This window comes from Sus scrofa, chromosome 10 (assembly GCF_054392235.1).
Source record: "Sus scrofa isolate SSC_HxYL_T2T_F1_AM1 chromosome 10, Sscrofa_HxYL_maternal_Yorkshire_Landrace_v2.0, whole genome shotgun sequence".
Taxonomy (NCBI): domain Eukaryota; kingdom Metazoa; phylum Chordata; class Mammalia; order Artiodactyla; family Suidae; genus Sus; species Sus scrofa.
The window spans coordinates 70,214,265-70,230,479 of record NC_139392.1 but is presented as its reverse complement, the minus strand read 5'-3'; the positions used below and the strand labels follow the sequence as shown (position 1 = coordinate 70,230,479).

The 16,215-nt window shown below is 43.9% G+C and overlaps 1 protein-coding gene across 2 annotated transcripts; it reads right to left on the bottom strand.

Moving 5' to 3' along the window:
* Positions 1-6,138: 6,138 nt before the first annotated feature.
* VIM (vimentin) lies at positions 6,139-14,908 on the bottom strand. 2 transcript variants are annotated; one of them, NM_001444588.1, is given in 9 exon segments: positions 6,139-6,500; positions 7,640-7,725; positions 8,428-8,471; positions 8,933-9,153; positions 9,796-9,921; positions 10,454-10,615; positions 10,704-10,799; positions 13,423-13,483; positions 14,108-14,908. In NM_001444588.1, coding segments are annotated over 9 exon segments (1,401 nt in total). In that variant the 5' UTR covers positions 14,671-14,908; the 3' UTR covers positions 6,139-6,458.
* Positions 14,909-16,215: the final 1,307 nt, after the last annotated feature.

Genomic DNA, 16,215 nt, shown 5'->3' with positions numbered 1-16,215 from the left:
GATGAGCTCTATCAGTTTTCTGGTAGAGTCTTTAGGATTCTCTAGGTTTAGTATCATGTCATCTGCAAAGAGTGATAGTTTTACTTATTCCTTTCCAGTTTGGATTCCTTTTATTTCTTTTACTTCTCTGATTGCTGTGGCTAGGACTTCCAAAACTGTGTTGAAGAGTAGTGGCGAGAGTGGACATCCTTGTCTTGTTCCTGATCTCAGCAGGAATTCTTTCAGCTTTTCACCACTGAAAATGACATTTGCTGTGGTTTTGTCATATATGGCCTTTATTATGTTGAGGTAGGTTCCCTCTGTGCCCACTTTCTGAAGGGTTTTTATCAGAAATGGGTGTTGGATTTTGTCAAAGGTTTTTTTCTGCATCTGTTGAGAGGATCATATGGTTTTTATTCTTCAGTGTGTTAATGTGGTGTATCACACTGATTGATTTGTGGATATTGAAGAACCCTTGCATCCCTGGGATAAATCCCACTTGATCATGATGTACAATCCTTTTAATATATTGTTGGATGTAGTTTTCTAGTATTTTGTTGAGGATTTTTGCGTCTTTGTTCATCAGTGAAATTGGCCTGTAGTTTTCTTTTTTTGTGGTATCTTTGTCTGGTTTTGATATCAGGGTGATGGTGGCCTCATAGAATGAGTTTGGGAGTTTCCCTTCCTCTGCAGTTTTTTGGAATAGTTTCAGAAGGAGTGGTGTTAGCTTTTCTCTAAACGTTTGATAGAATTCGCCTGTGAAGACATCTGGTTCTGGACTTTTGTTTGTTGGAAGTTTTTAAGTCACACTTTCAATTTCAATACTTGTGATTGGTCCATTAATCTTTTCTATTTCATCTTGGTTTAGTCTTGGAAGATTGTACTTTTCTAAGAATTTGTCCATTTCTTCTAGGTTTTCTGTTTTATTGGCATATAGTTGCATGTTGTAGTCTCTTATGATCCTTTGTGTTTCTGTGATGTCCATTGTTACTTCTCCTTTTTCATTTCTAATTTTACTGATTTGAGTCCTCTCTCTTTTTTTTTCTTGATAAGTCTGGCTAAATGTTTATCAATATTGTTGATCTTTTCAAAGAACCACCTTTTCATTTCATTGATCTTTTCTATGGTTTTGTTTCTAGTTCATTGATTTCTGCTCTGATCTTTTTGATTTCTTTCCTTCTACTAACTTTAAGTCTTATCTGTTCTTCTCTCTCCAGCTGCTTTAGATGTAAAGCTGGCTTGTTTATTTGAGCTTTTCCTTGTTTTCTGAGGTTGGCTTGTATTGCTATAAACTTTCCTCTTAGAATGGCTTTTGCTGCATCCCATAGGTTTGGAGTGTTGTATCGTTGTTGTCATTTGCTTTGAGTTATTTTTTAATTTCCTCTTTGATTTCTTCAGTGATCTGTTGGTTGTTTAGTAGCATGTTGTTTAGTCTCCATGTGTTTGTGTTTTTTGCAGTTCTTTTCTTGTCGTTGATTTCCATTCATATAGCGTTGTAGTCGGAGAAGATGCTTGATATGATTTTAATTTTCTTAAAGTTACTGAGGTTTGATTTGTAGCCCAGGATGTGATCAATCTTAGAGAATGTTCTGTGTGCACTTGAGAAGAATGTGTATTCTGTTGCTTTTGGATGGAATGTCCTATAAATATCTATTAAGTCCACCTGGTTTAATGCATCATTCAGGGTCTGTGTTTCCTTATCAATTTTCTGTCTGGATGATGTGTCCATTGCTGTAAGTAGGGTGTTAAAGTCCCCCACTATTATTGTGTTATTGTCAATTTGTCCTTTTAAGGTTGTTAGCAATTGCCTTATATATTGTATTGTTGGGTGTGTAGATATTTAAAATTGTAATATCTTCTTCTTGGATTGATCCTTTGATCATTAGGTAGTGACTTTCCTTGTCCCTTAAAATATTCTTCATTTTAAAGTCTATTTTGTCTGACATGAGTATTGCTACTCCAGCTTTCTTTTGATTCCCATTTGCATGGAATATTTTATTCCATCCTCTCACTTTCAATTTGTATGTGTACCTAGAAGTGAAGTGGATCTCTTGAAATGGTCTCTTGAAGACAGCATGTATATGGGTCTTGTCTCTGTATCCATTCAGCCAATCTATGTCTTTTAGTTGTGGCATTTATTCCATTAACATTTAAGGTAATTATCGATATGTATGTTCTTATTGCCATATCATTAATTGCTTTGGATTTGGTTTTGTTGCTCTTTTTTCTTCCTTTTTTCTCTTGTTCTCTCCTCTTCTGGTTTGATGACTATCTTTAGTGTTGTATTTGAGTTGATTTTTCATTTATTTATTTATTTATTTTTGAGTTGATTTTTCTTATTTGTTTGTGTATCAATTGTAGATTTTTGTTTTGCAGTTATTCCAAAGTTTTGATATAAGAGCCTATATATATAAAAGATTGTTTTAAGTTGTTGGTCTCTTAATTGCAAGTGGATCTCCTGTGTCCTGTATTTGTACCCACCTCTTCTCATGATTTCTGATTTTGGTGGCATAATTGTGCATGGATGATTTCGTATCTTTACCGTATGTATACCTTTCCTGGTGAGCCTTGTTATTTGTGGTATTTTTGTTTCCTATTGCGGCCTTGTCTTTTCTGCCTAGAAAAATTCCTTTAGTATGTGTTGTAAGGGTGGTTTAGTGTTGTTGAATTCTCTTAGCTTTTGTTTATCTGTGAAGATTTTGATTTCTCCTTCAAATCTGAATGAGAGCCTTGCTGGGTAGAGTAATCTTGGTTGGAGGTATTTTCCTTTCATCACATTAAGTATATCATGCCACTCCCTTCTGGCCTGCAGAGTTTCTGCTGAAAAATCTGCCGATAACCTTAGTGGGGTTCCCATTTATGTTATTTATTTCTTTTCCCTAGCTGTTTTCAAGATTTTCTCTTTGTCTTTAATTTTGGTCAGTTTGATTAATATGTGTCTCAGGGTATTTCTCCTTGGGTTTATTTTATATGGTACTGATTGTTCCTCCTGTAGTTGAGTACATGGTTCCTTTCTCATGTTGGGGAAGTTTTTGGCTATTATCTCTTCAAATATTTTTTCTGTCCCCTTCTCTCTTTCTTCTCCTTCTGGCACCTCTATGATACAATGTTGGTGCATTTAATGTTGTCCCAGAGTTCTCTGAGACTCTCTTCATTTGTTTTCAATCTTTTTTTCTCTTTTCTATTACACATCCGTGCTTTCCACTAATCTGTCCTCTACCTCGCTTATTCTTCTGCGTCCTGTGTTCTGCTGTTGGCTGCTTCTAATGAACTTTTTATTTCAGTTATTGTATTTTGCATCTCTTCTTTTTAAAGTTTTATATCTTATATCCCTTTGCTCAGTGTTTCCTATAAATTATCCTTCTTTGCCTCCAGTTTATTTCCAATGTCTTGCATCATCTTCAGCATCAACCGTCTAAAGTCTTTTTCCTGGAGGCTGAGTATCTCTTAATCACTTAGCTGTTTTTCTGGGTTTTTTTCTTTCTCCCTTATCTGAATTATAGTGCTCTGACTTTTCATTTTTATAGGTTTTTGCTGTGGTGAACTTTTTATGTAATAGAGTTGTAGCCTCTCTTACTTCTGGTGTCTGTTCCCCTTGTGGCTGAAGTCAGTTATGGGGGCTTGCTGTAGGCTTCCTGATGGGAGGGACTAATGCCTGCCCACTGGTAGGTGGAGCTGATTCCTATCCCTCTGGTGGGTGGAGCTTTGTCTCTGGGTGAGATTAGAAGGGGCTGTGTGCCTGGGGGTCTTTAGGTAGCCTGTTTACTGAGAGGTGGGGCTGTGATCCCACCTGGATTGTTGTTTGCCCTGGGGCTTCTCAGCAGTGATTGGTGGGGCCAGATTTTCCCAAAATGGCCACCTTCAGAGAAAGGCATACTGCTGAATATTCATTCCCAAGAGCTTTACTTCTAATGCCCTTCCCCCACTACAAGCCACATTCAATCCTATTTTCCCAGGAGGTCCTCCAACAACTGTGGTCAGGTTTGACCGAGATTCCTATTGATGTTTAGCTTTGCCCTGGGACCCAGTGCACGTTAAAATCTGTGTGCGCCTTTTAAGAATGGGGTCTCTGTTTCCCCCAGTCCCATGGAGCTCCTGCGCACAAGCCCCACTGGCCTTCAATGCCAGATGCTCCAGGGGGTCTTTCTCCCAGTGCCAGATCCCCACACATGAGAGATTGATGTGGGGCTCAGAACTCTCACTTCTGTAGGTGAGTCTCTGTGAAACAGTTACTTTCCAGTCTGTGGGGCTTCCCACCCGGGAGGTATGGGGTTGCTTATATCACGTAATCGCCCCTCCTACCTCTTGATGTGGCCTCCTCTTTGACTTCTGGAATAGGATATGTTTTTGAAAGTTTCTGGTCCATTTGGTTGAAGATTGCTGAGTATGTGGTTGTAAATTTTGTTGTTTTTAGGAGAGAGTTGAACTCCAGTCCTTCTATTCCACCATCTTAATCCCATCTGTTTGTTTACTTTTTAAATAATGAAGGATTGTATGCTTGAAAAAAATCAATGGGGGACTAATGTCTTCCCTGGATGATTGTTGTAAGCCAAAGGCAGGGTAGAAATGAAGAAAAGCCAGGAGAAATAAGGCTGGGAGACTGAGGGGAACATGGTGAAAATGGCTAGACAACAAAAACAAAAATCAAATAATAGAAAAAGTTTCTTCAGGACCTAAGCACCTGGATGATGTCATTTAACCTGTCAGTTTTTCAGGGCTGGGGGGTGGGGAGAGGGGGGAGTAAGCAGGGGTGGGGAAGTGGGCTCAAGGAATCTCAGGATTAATATCCTTTTCTATAAGTTTACGCTAAAGGTAGGAAGACCAGAGAGAATCTATTGTCCACACTAGTACACTTGTCAGTCTCAAAAGGGGCATTATTAATAATAGAAATAAATACATAAATAAATAAACAAACAAACAAACCAAGACCAGTCTATGCCAGTTAGGATATAAATTACCCTAACTGGGAAGGGAGGGGTCACTTTCCAGGCTAATCCCTTCTTTACTCATGTAGCAGACACAGTCACCAAAGTGATGGAAGTCACAGCTAATGCTGTTTAGCACAGAGCCTGGCACTTAGGCAAGCCATGTGTAAAGGATCTTATTAGTCCCCTCAGTAATTCTAGAGAGCTAGGTGCAAACTCTTAAAAAAAAATCACAGTGAATGTCTACTACATCATTCCTGGAGGAGAGGGATCATGGGAATGCAGGAAATGGGGACTCAGAGAAATCCAGGAACTTCTTACCCAAAGGAATTTCCCTCCAGAACGCACTGGACCATGACAACCCCATTGCCTCCAGGTCACACCCTCCCTATTTTATCTGTAATTCTATCATCCTCCTAAGCGCAGGCCTTGTGTGATCTCTAGGAAGCTTTTCATCACTCCATTCTCATTGCTCCAGGTTTTGAAATAGAGCTTTTGCAGGCAACATTTTATCCTATGACCCACCCATGTTTATTTCCTATCCCAATGACTAGGTAAAGATTTTCTTTTGTGTCTAACATCATTTCCCCAAACACAAAGATCTTTAAAAATATCTGTAGGGCAATATATAGATTTAGATATCATACACACACACACACACATATGATATCCATATACATATATACACACATACATCTTTTCTAGACACAGAAAAGCAGGGTAGTTTCCCACGTTGTAACTAGATGACCTTGTCCCATAACTTTGCATCTTGCTATTGGAAGATGTGGCTCTGGTACCCTGGTCATTGTCCTACACTTTCACCTCCACAGTGGAGTGTACCACTTATATCCTGCACATATCAAAAATCAGTTTCCATTTTAGTCAGAGATTTTCAGTTTTAGTGGGTCTATTTGTTAGAACTGAAGTTATACATGAACACAGACCCAGCTGGACTCATTTTATGAAAAGACCTATCATTTTGTTTATAGGTTATTTTATTGTATAACATCTATTTGTAGGTTTAAAAAAGAACTTAACTGCAAAGTGAGGTCTAAAATGACCAAATGAACAACAATCATGCTTCAAGCATAAAGTTGAATTTTTTAAAGTTAACCTAACCCTGACTTTCGAGGCAGTTTAACCAAGAAGACTAAAAAAATATTTAACCCAAACACCTATTCTCCTAAAATTTAGAGCACTGTTTCACTATTATCAAATAAGTAAGACACCAAAAGAGTTTTCCAAAGATTTATTGAAGCAGAAACAAGTTGGTCAGATATTTGATGGAAAAAAGCAGTTTTAATGGTATTCAAAAATACTTTTTAAAAAGTATTCTAGCACAAGGCTTCTTCGGTAAACTAGATTATGTTGTAAACTTTTTTCCTAAATCTTTTACGAGTGTTGGTTTTTAAGAACTAGAGCTTATTCCTATTCCAAACCTATCTTGCGCTCCTGAAAAACTGCAGAAAGGCACTTGAAAGCTATTTCTTGAAGATACAGATTTCTTTTTTATTCTTGCTGGTAATATTTCGCTGCACGGAGTACATGCAGTTCTTATTCCAGATCATCGTGATGCTGGGAAGTTTCATTGATAACCTGATAAGCAAAAGAGGATGCAGGTCAAACATAATGCTACATACCTATGATTAAGTTACCCCAGAAAGCATGTCAAAGAAAAATCCTATGAAATGTATATAATTTATTGTGAAAGTTGGAAGATTATGTTGGTCCTGCATGACAAGAATCATGCACGGTAAGGGGGAAGACAGACCTATATAAGCAAAATAGGTATCCAATAAATGTGATGACTTCAAAAAAGAAACTTAAAAAAAAAATATTATATTGGGAGCTCCCGCTATGGCACAATGGGATGGATAGCACCTTGCAAGCGCTGGGACACAGGTTTGATCCCCAGCCTAGCACAGCGGGTTAAGGATCTGGTATTGTCACAACTGCGGCTCGGATCTGATCCCTGGCCCAGGAGTTCCATATGCCACGGGGTGGGCAAAAAAGGAAACAACAACAACAACAAAAATACTATATTGGAGTTTCCTGGTGGCCTAGTGGCTAAGGATCTGGTGTTGTCACTGCAGCAGCTCGGTGGCTGGGGTTCAGTTCAAGGCTGGAGAACTTCCATATGCCACAGGCAAGGCCAAAAAAAAAAAATACTGTGTTTATACAGAAGGATGCTGTAATTGTCATAAGCAACAAAATTTAAAAGCAACTAAAGCCAGTTAAAATGTACACCAAGTATATTTTATGTGCAAAGGAAGATTATAAAGATTACAATACACTTCAACTGTTTCTTGCCAGAGAGAGGTAATAAGAAATTACTTAATCATATGGAAAGTCCTTGTATTATATTCTAACAGGGTCTAGGAGTGTCCAGAGAAGGCCTTATAGCCACGATCAAAATATTCCTAATACTGAAAGTAGTCTAATGAAGCCAGATGAGGCAGTAGCTTAAGGATGCTGCACTCCTCTTTCAAATTACGCACCAAAGCAAGTCACTAATTTTGAACTGTAGGTAGATTACCATCTCACCTTCAGATCTAGAAGCCAAAGAATTAGCTGGCCATGTGTAATACTGGATAGAACAGGCCTATTCTTCTAGGACGCATGGGTGAAACTGAAACCTCCCAAATTCACTGGCTGTATCTGAGACAGACTTACTGATTGAAACATTTCTCAGTGCCTGTCTGAGGTTACTCCCGTTTTGATTTAAAGATACCCACCTGTCCATCTCTGGTCTCAACCGTCTTAATCAGAAGTGTCCTTTTGGAATGGGTGTCAACCAGAGGGAGGGATTCCAGATTGGTTTCTGAATAAAGAAAACAGGCCCCCAGTGAGTAAAAGCAAAATGTTTAAAAAGACCAGCAACTACTTGGTCCAAGGAATGAGGACTTCTGTTTGTGATTGTTTAAAGCACTATTCCTGTGATAATTCTAAAGACTGTCACCTATTTTAAAACCTAGGGGACCGACACCACTCGGGATAGTCAATGAGATGGACAGCTTCACTGTCTCCTCCATCAGGAGGAAGAAAAATGGATTTCAATTTACCTGAAAGTACAGAATGTAAGACAGCACTGGGGTTTGAAAATTGTGGCTGGGAGTTCCCACTGTGGCTCAGTGTGTTAAGAACCTGACATAGTGTGCATGAGGATGCGGGTTCCTTCCCTGCCCTCGCTCAGTTGGTTAAGGATCCAGCATTGCTGCTTAGCTGCAGTGTAGGTAGCAGCTGTGGCTCAGATCTGGTGTTTGCTGTGGCTTAGGCCTGTAGCTGCAGCTCTGATTCAACCCCTAGCATACTTTCCATTTGCTGCAGGTACAGCCATTAAAAAAAAAAAAAAAAAAAAAAAAAAAAAAAAGGAAAACAAAGAAAAAAAAAAGAAAATTATGGCTGTCTTACAAAATGTTCTCTTGTGGGGTATTTTTCAGGTATCATTTAAAAAATGAGTGCTTTATAAACAGAACAGTTACAAGCTGCAAAAATTTTTCATACAGGACAACCAAATGCTTACCCCTCAGGTTCAGGGAAGAAAAATTTGGAAGAGGCAGAGAAATCCTACAAAGAGACAAAGAAAAACAGTAAAATTTTTGGAAGACAACAAGGAACAAATGTATATGTTTGTTTTCATCAAATAGGAAAATCGACTCATAAATTCACAGGTGAATGATTTGCTTCAGAAGCATTAACCCATGTTTGATCTCATTAGGACACTTAAATATTTTACTCCAAGCCCTTTTCTCCAAGAGGCTGGCGGTATTTTAGAGTGGAGGGATTCTAGAGTGACTGTTGGTTTTCACAGCATCATAGGTTCAAATCCCAGCTCTGAGAGTGGATTAACTGACTAGGACCAAGTCATAACTCAGTCTCTCTGAACTGAAGGCTCCTCATCTGTACAAAGTGGCAAGGAGCTACCTTGAGGAAAGGTTCTAAAGTTTGAATGAGATAATGCATAGAAAGCGAGAGCCTTGATGCAAATGGCAGCCAGGAATTCACTCCCACCCGCCCCCAGTCCCCACCTGCTCTCTTCTCCTTCCAGCAGCTTCCTGTAGGTGGCAATCTCAATGTCGAGAGCCATCTTGACATTCAGCAGGTCTTGGTATTCACGAAGGTGACGGGCCATCTCTTCCTTCATGTTCTGAATCTCATCCTGCAGGCGGCCAATAGTGTCTTGGTAGTTAGCAGCTTCCACGGCAAAGTTCTCTTCCATTTCCCGCATCTGGCGTTCCAGAGACTCGTTCTGCAGATGAGAAAGGCTGCCAGTGTTATTTTTCCCCAGGGGCATAAAAAAACCAGCCATTCCCTCAACCATTTCTAGACCATGTGCAAATGGGACCCCGGCAGCAAATGGGAAATACTCCAATTTTAGGCAGAAAATCTAAGTACCAAATCCTCTTCCTAGCGGAAGCCATAATGTATGTAAACTAAAACCTCTGGATTTCCAAATTCTTTTCATTTTTTATTTATTTACTTTTTGGCTGTGCCCGTGGCATAGAGAAGTTCCCAGGCCAGGGACTGAACCCAAGCCATGGCAGTGACAATGCAGGATCCTTAACCTGCTGAGCCACCAGGGAACTCCCTCCATATATATATATTTTGGCCATGCCTGTGGTATATGGAAGTTCCCGGGCCAGGAAGCAAACCCTTGCCACAGCAGAGACCTGAGCTGCTGCAATGACCATGCTAGATCCTTAACCCTCTGAGCCCATACAGGAAGTCCCCAAATTCTTTTAAAATCTGTCTTGATGACTCATTTTCTTTAGATTACAGTGTAAGTGTTTCTTCCTGTGAATGACATTTTCTTCCACAGCACCCTTGGCTTGGCTACAGGAATGGACCCAAGCTGGTGATCTGCCCCCTTTTCTCGCCAGGTGATACTCACGGTCCCCTTGAGCGCATCCACTTCACAGGTGAGAGACTGCACCTGTCTCCGGTACTCATTTGACTCCTGCTTGGCCTGGCGCAGGGCATCGTTGTTGCGGTTAGCAGCCTCGGAGAGGTCGGCAAACTGTCGGGAAGAAAAGCAGAAACCCTGGTCACCCAGGAGCTTCAGCCAACAGATCCTCTCAGAGACTACCTGGCCTGGACAGATGAGAAAGCTTCAAGGTGGCAGACAGACAGCTACAAAAATAAGGCCCGATACCAACCCAATTTTTTACACATCGTTCATATCTCAGCGCCTTCCAAGAATCTGTCTCCATGTCTGTTTGGGACACCGGAGCAAAGGAGGTGGAAAGCTGATGTCGAGATTTTCAAGCAGAAATTCACTGTTTCCCTCCTCGTCAAAGGGCGGAGGTTAAGGGCATAGTATTGGGGTTTACTTGGATGTAGGGGGACAGAGGGGCAGTGCAAAGAGAGTCTGTTCTTCTAAGGGAGGGGGCATGAGTGATGGGAGGATATAGTAAGAAGTAAAACTTGAACAAGAGGTAAAGCCAGCTCAACATGGGAGCTAAGAGGTATTTAGGAATCACAGCCAGGTGCAGCGTTTTTCAGAACAAAATGCTTTTCTTTGGTTCTGGCCACTCTTGCCCGCTTCATACCTTGGACTTGTACCACTCCTCCGCCTCCTGAAGGTTCTTGGCGGCCACGCTCTCATACTGCTGGCGGACATCACGCAGGGCAGCCGTGAGGTCAGGCTTGGAAACATCCATATCGATTTGGACGTGCTGTTCCTGGATCTGAGCCTGCAGCTCCTGGATTTCCTGAAGAAGGAAAAGACAGAAGGTCGGCCGTGCCCAGTGTGGGTGCAGCTTCACCCACCTCCATCCACCACCCAGGCTCGCCTCTGACCTCATCGTGCAGTTTCTTCAAAAAGGCAATCTCTTCTTGCAAGGATTCCACTTTGCGCTCCAGGTCAAGACGTGCCAAAGAAGCATTGTCGACATCCTGTTTGGAAAAGAGAAAAAGGTAAGATGCGGACGAGGATGCTAATGTCTATGGGCTTCTCCCATTTAGTCTTTTTAAATATCTTTGCACTTACATCTCTGCTGTGAAAAGGGTGTTGACAGATACTGTGACCTTCAAATAAGTTTGGAAATCTCCTAAATACCATGCTAACAGATTTGAAGGGTGACCCACTGAGTTGTACTCAAGGTAGCTAATAACAGACAATTTAAAAATAAATGAGTGTATGCCAACATGGTAAACTCCCCTCAATTTCGTATCAGTGTATTGTATCAGTGAAGGTTTTTAATTACTTTTTTTTTAATCTAGAAAATCAATGCTATGGCATTGTCAAGTTTTTTAAGGGGTAACATCATGGAATATAATAGGACAATGGGAGTTGATCAGATGTCACCTTTTTTTTTTAATGGCTGCACCCATGGCGTATGGAAGTTCCTGGGCCAGGGACTGAATCTGAACTGCAGCTGTGGCAGTGCCAGATCCTTTAACCCATTGTATCAGGTCGGGGATGGAACCTGAGCCTCTACAGCGACCCAAGCTGCTGTAGTCAGCTTCTTTACCCACTGCACCACAGAGGGAACTCCAGATTTCACAACTTATGTATACATGAGTATATGAGAAGTTTCAGCAGATAATACTTAAGTTCTTTTTTTTTCCCCCTCTACTCATATCTTCTGAAACGTATCCTTAAGATCCAAAGCAAGCTTATAGTCATCTGGCATTCAAACTGCAAGGCTCAATTTATACTTCAGTTCAGGATGTATACTGGCAAAAATGCAGTTCAGGAAACTGAAGCAAAGAAATGTCACTCTGAACTGTATTTGCTTTGCTTTTTCTGGTAGATTTTTCTATAGAAACTCACCCCTCTCATCTCAGAAGGGCGTGTCTATCCTTTTCACTTAGCACCAGTGTCAGTTCTCTTACTAAGCTTGTTTCAGAATGACTGGTCAAAATGCATACAGTGTAACTGTATGTAAAATTCTTGCTCCTCTCGTCTGCTTCTGTGTTTCCACCACTTGTAAACTGCTACATCCTTGGAAGATTTTATTTCCCCCTGGCAAGGGAATGTCATCAGGATTTTTATGCCTCTTATCTTGTAAGCAATTATATTTGAAGCATGGTTTACAGCCTGACAGTTTTAAAATGTTGACCTACTTCTATCATCTTCGTGGAAAAGTGAATAAGGAATAGATGATTGTAAAAAGATCCAGCTTGGGGAAAAAATTCATTTTTACTTGTTAAGCCCTACGAAAGATGTACAGGAAAATTTACTACTCTTCATTTAAAAGAAAGAAAAAAAAAGGTCAGTCCTTCATTCTACTACTTTGAATAGAACATGAGTGGTTTTACCTAATCCCTAAGTAGGAGGGACAAGTTATACTAATACTGTTTTATATTAAGTTCCTACTCAGCAGAAAACATTGCAGATATGGTGATCAGAAATGCTTCATGACTTAGAATACACCACATATTTGTGTTTAAATTAATTTGGCAAATGTACTTCGGCTTCAAAATATTACTCGACTGTTCATCTGAGGAAGCTTTTATAACCAATCCCAGTAAGTGTTCAGGAGAATGAAATTATGCTGGGAACACTCCCTGCTTTGGGATTCCAGATGAAGTTAAAAATCCTTGAAGGCCTCCTATCTTTGAAGCAAGAAAACCCTTTACTGAAAATTCCATTCTTCGTTCTCAGGTTTCTTCTTTCTTTATGGAAAAAATATTAAAGAACACAAGGATCCAATAAAGAAAGACCTTTCCAAATGTGGGGTATTACGACTGTAGCTTTAAGGACTTTCCACGTCTAGCACTTCACGAGTCTGAGCCAGATATTAGATAACGGATGTTAGCAAATACTTGTGTCCAATTAGAACTCTGCTTACATCATTACATACTCAATAAGAATGTAGCCTGTTGCAAAGAGTCTCTGGGAACACAAAGACTCCTATTATTCCTGTCCAGAGCCACCACACTTGCCAGAATGTCTGTATCTACATTCCATAGTGAAGCCCATAGAAACCATTAATACCTTTCAGCCAAGGGGACAGATGGCTCCTTTTCACCCTTATTAGATCACAAAATAGTTGTGCACACGGATACTTCCATCTAACCTTAGGCCACAATAGAACTTGCATGGAAGAAAAGAAACTTGCTGGCTTAAGTCCAGTTAAACCAAGTTTCTAATTCTCCAATACATTGTACACTTGAAACTAACGGGGCAGAACTCCGCTTTGTGTGGCCCTGTAAAAGTTAGCTAGCTTGACTTTGGCAAACCGAAGTCTGAATCAAACTGTAACTGTTCGAGATCAGAGTATCAGTGTGTTGCAGAACCGAAACGGGAAAAAAAAAGTCATGTCTTGGGGGAAAAAAATCTTGAAACAAAGTCAAAAAGACTTTATTCACGTCCTATGGAAGGAACGGTTTAATCGTTCGAGGGTTTTTAAGGCGGAGAAGCTCCCAACTGTGGTCTTTCTGCCACTAGGGGGCTTGGCGAGCAGACGAGAAGTTTTGCACGATTTAGACTTGGGTTAAGTAACTTTGAGAACTGCCCGTAGGTTGGGTGGGTGGGGTCGGGTGGCTGCAAGTGGGAAGAGAATCTACAAACCTGTCTGAAAGACTGCAAAGTGCTCTCGGCTTCCTCCCTCTGAAGCGTCTCCTCCTGCAACCTGAAAGAGATGCACATCAACCGAAGGGGAACTGGGAAACCGCCAGGGGCGTGGCGACCACACCCAACCACCACGTCTTCGCCGCGAGACAGCCGAGTTGCTGCGCCACCTCTGTGGCAGTCGGCGACTATGGCTTTTAGAACTGCTGCCTTTGGCAAATCTCAAAGGGACCCTGGCCGCTGCGTAAAAAGCAATCGCAGTTGCTACAATGACCTGGGAGGCGAATGCCACCACCCCACTCCCCCGTGAAGATTCTGCAATCCCTTTGTCTCGCTTCCTACACCGCTCCTGGGGAAAGAGCAGCCCGTCAGAGGGGACCAGGAAACTTTCTCAAAGTTTGGGGGAATCGCACTGATCGTTTGCAGGAGCCTTCGAGTAACAACAAAGTGGTAGTTTTAAGAAATCTGAATTTTGGTCGTTCTTGGGCAATGAGTCGGGGTAGAGGGTAAATGCTAACTTGCAAGATCTGGGTTCAGGGCAGGGCTGCGCCGCAGCAGCCACAGCGCTCTCCCCCCGCCCACCGCGTACCCCAGGCAGCCACCGCCCCAGCCACATCCCCAAGGGCGTGTTAGCTTCGGTTCCCCTCTGCCGCCCTCCTGAAGCCCCGCGTGCGCTTAGTCTTACTTCTCCCGCAGCCGCATGATGTCCTCGGCCAGATTGTCGCGCTCCACCTCGACGCGGGCCTTGTCGTTGGTGAGCTGGTCCACCTGCCGGCGCAGCTCTCGCATCTCCTCCTCGTAGAGGTCCCCCAGGCGCGACTTGCCCTGGCCCTTGAGTTGCTCGAGCTCGGCTAGCAGAATCTTGTTCTGCTGCTCCAGGAAGCGCACCTTGTCGATGTAGTTGGCGAAGCGGTCATTCAGCTCCTGCAGCTCCACCTTCTCGTTGGTGCGGGTGTTCTTGAACTCGGTGTTGATGGCGTCGGCCAGCGAGAAGTCCACCGCGTCCTGCAGCAGCCGCACGCCGGGCACACTGCTCCGCAGGCGCACGGCCGAGGAGCGCGTGGCGTACACGCCGCCCGGGGACGAGGTGTAGAGGCTGCGGCTGGTGCTGGGACGCAGCGCGCTGCCCAGGCTGTAGGTACGGGTGGACGTGGTCACGTAGCTCCGGCTGGAGCTCGGCCGGCTAGCGGTGCCAGGGCCGCCGAACATTCTGCGGTAGGAGGACGAGGACACGGTCCTGGTGGACATGGCTGCAGAGGTGGCAGTGGGCTGGGCGGCTGCGGTGGCGCGGACTGGCTCCGGGAGGAGAGGCGAGCGAGGGAGCGGTGGGTGTGGGCAAAGGGAGCGCTGCTGCGTCTCTGGCGCGGGGACCCCGGAGCAAGAGTGGCAGAGGACGGGACCCCGCCGAGGGCGCAGTTTTTATAACCGCCTTAGGATGGAGCGTTCCCTCCCACTGCCATCCCGGCGGCGGAGTGCGCCAGCCAATGGGGACCCGGCGAGAGGCGGGAAGGCTGGCCTGGGGTTTGGGGCGGGGGAGCCCGGGAGCCTCCCTCCTCCCCCATCCTCCGCAACCGGGACTATGCTCAGTCCCCCAGTAACTTGGAGGCTGAACTGGAACTTTTGGGGCTTTCCTGAGGATGGCCTGAGGTGTGCTCACCTCTGGGTGATGAAAAAGGCTGGGTCCCGCGGTGATGGGGGAGCCCTCCCTAGACTGAACCACAAGGGTCCCGGGCACCCAGCCAGCTAGGGAGGCGTAGGAGGAAGCGTGCGGGTGGGAGGGGCGCGCGGCCCCTTGGCTGCGGTCGCCTGGAAGCGCGAGGGTGGGGGGGCCCCCGCGGGTAAAGGAGCCGGAAGAGAGGAGTGAGGGATCCAGCAGATCGGAAGGCGTGGAGAAAGAAACAAAGAGGGCCTGAGATTGGAGCGCGAGGTGGGGGCGCGCACAGCCCGGGGCGCAGGGCTCTGGGCTCTGCGCAGCCTTGCGCACGCCTGCTTGGACAGCGGGACCAATCGGGCCCCAACTTTCCTCGTCCTCCTGTAGTAGGAGTTCCTGTTCAGGGACCTAACCGGCTGGGCCCGGCTTTGGACAAGGAGCTGCAAGGCAGTGGCCAAGGAAAGCCCAGGGGAGATGGGTGGGGTCGCTGAGTCACCACTGGCAGTGAGTCACTGCGCTCTGCTGTCCCGCCACCGAGGTTGAGGAGTCCTAGCGGTTCAGGAAAACCGTTAGACGAGATTGACTTTCGTCTCCCCGGGCCACTGTGCGAGCACTGTTGGTTCTAAGTTTTACCCAACTTCGAGCTGGGCTCTGCTTTCTTATGTGCCGTTCGCTGGTTTGGAGTCTAGAGCGCTCCTAAATTCTTAGGAACGCGCCCAATCCAGATTTTGCTCCAATATGCTGGCTTCTCTTTAGTAAGAAACTTCCGCGGAGGCTCTGTAACCGCCAAACGCCGGTCTCCGGCCTCACAAAGGCACTTGGGCAGGGTTTTTCTTGCAAAGTTTCCTCCCGCCTCCCCTCCGGTCTCCTCTCCGCCTTCCTCCACCCCCTCCCCCCGTAAAACCGCACCCGACTTTTAACAAGATCTGAACGTTTCTGGGTGAAAGAGGAAACTCTGTAGTTGCAAAATCCAATTGAGTGATCACTGCTTTTTCTGCTGTAGTGAGAGACATTAAAGATATAATCTACACCAATTATAGAATTAAGTAGATGTTGCTTTAAATGTTTAATTTGATTAATAAAAGGCAGTTATGTAACTCAAGTGACTGAATGTTTGAGACTAGATTTATGTGTTCATTTTA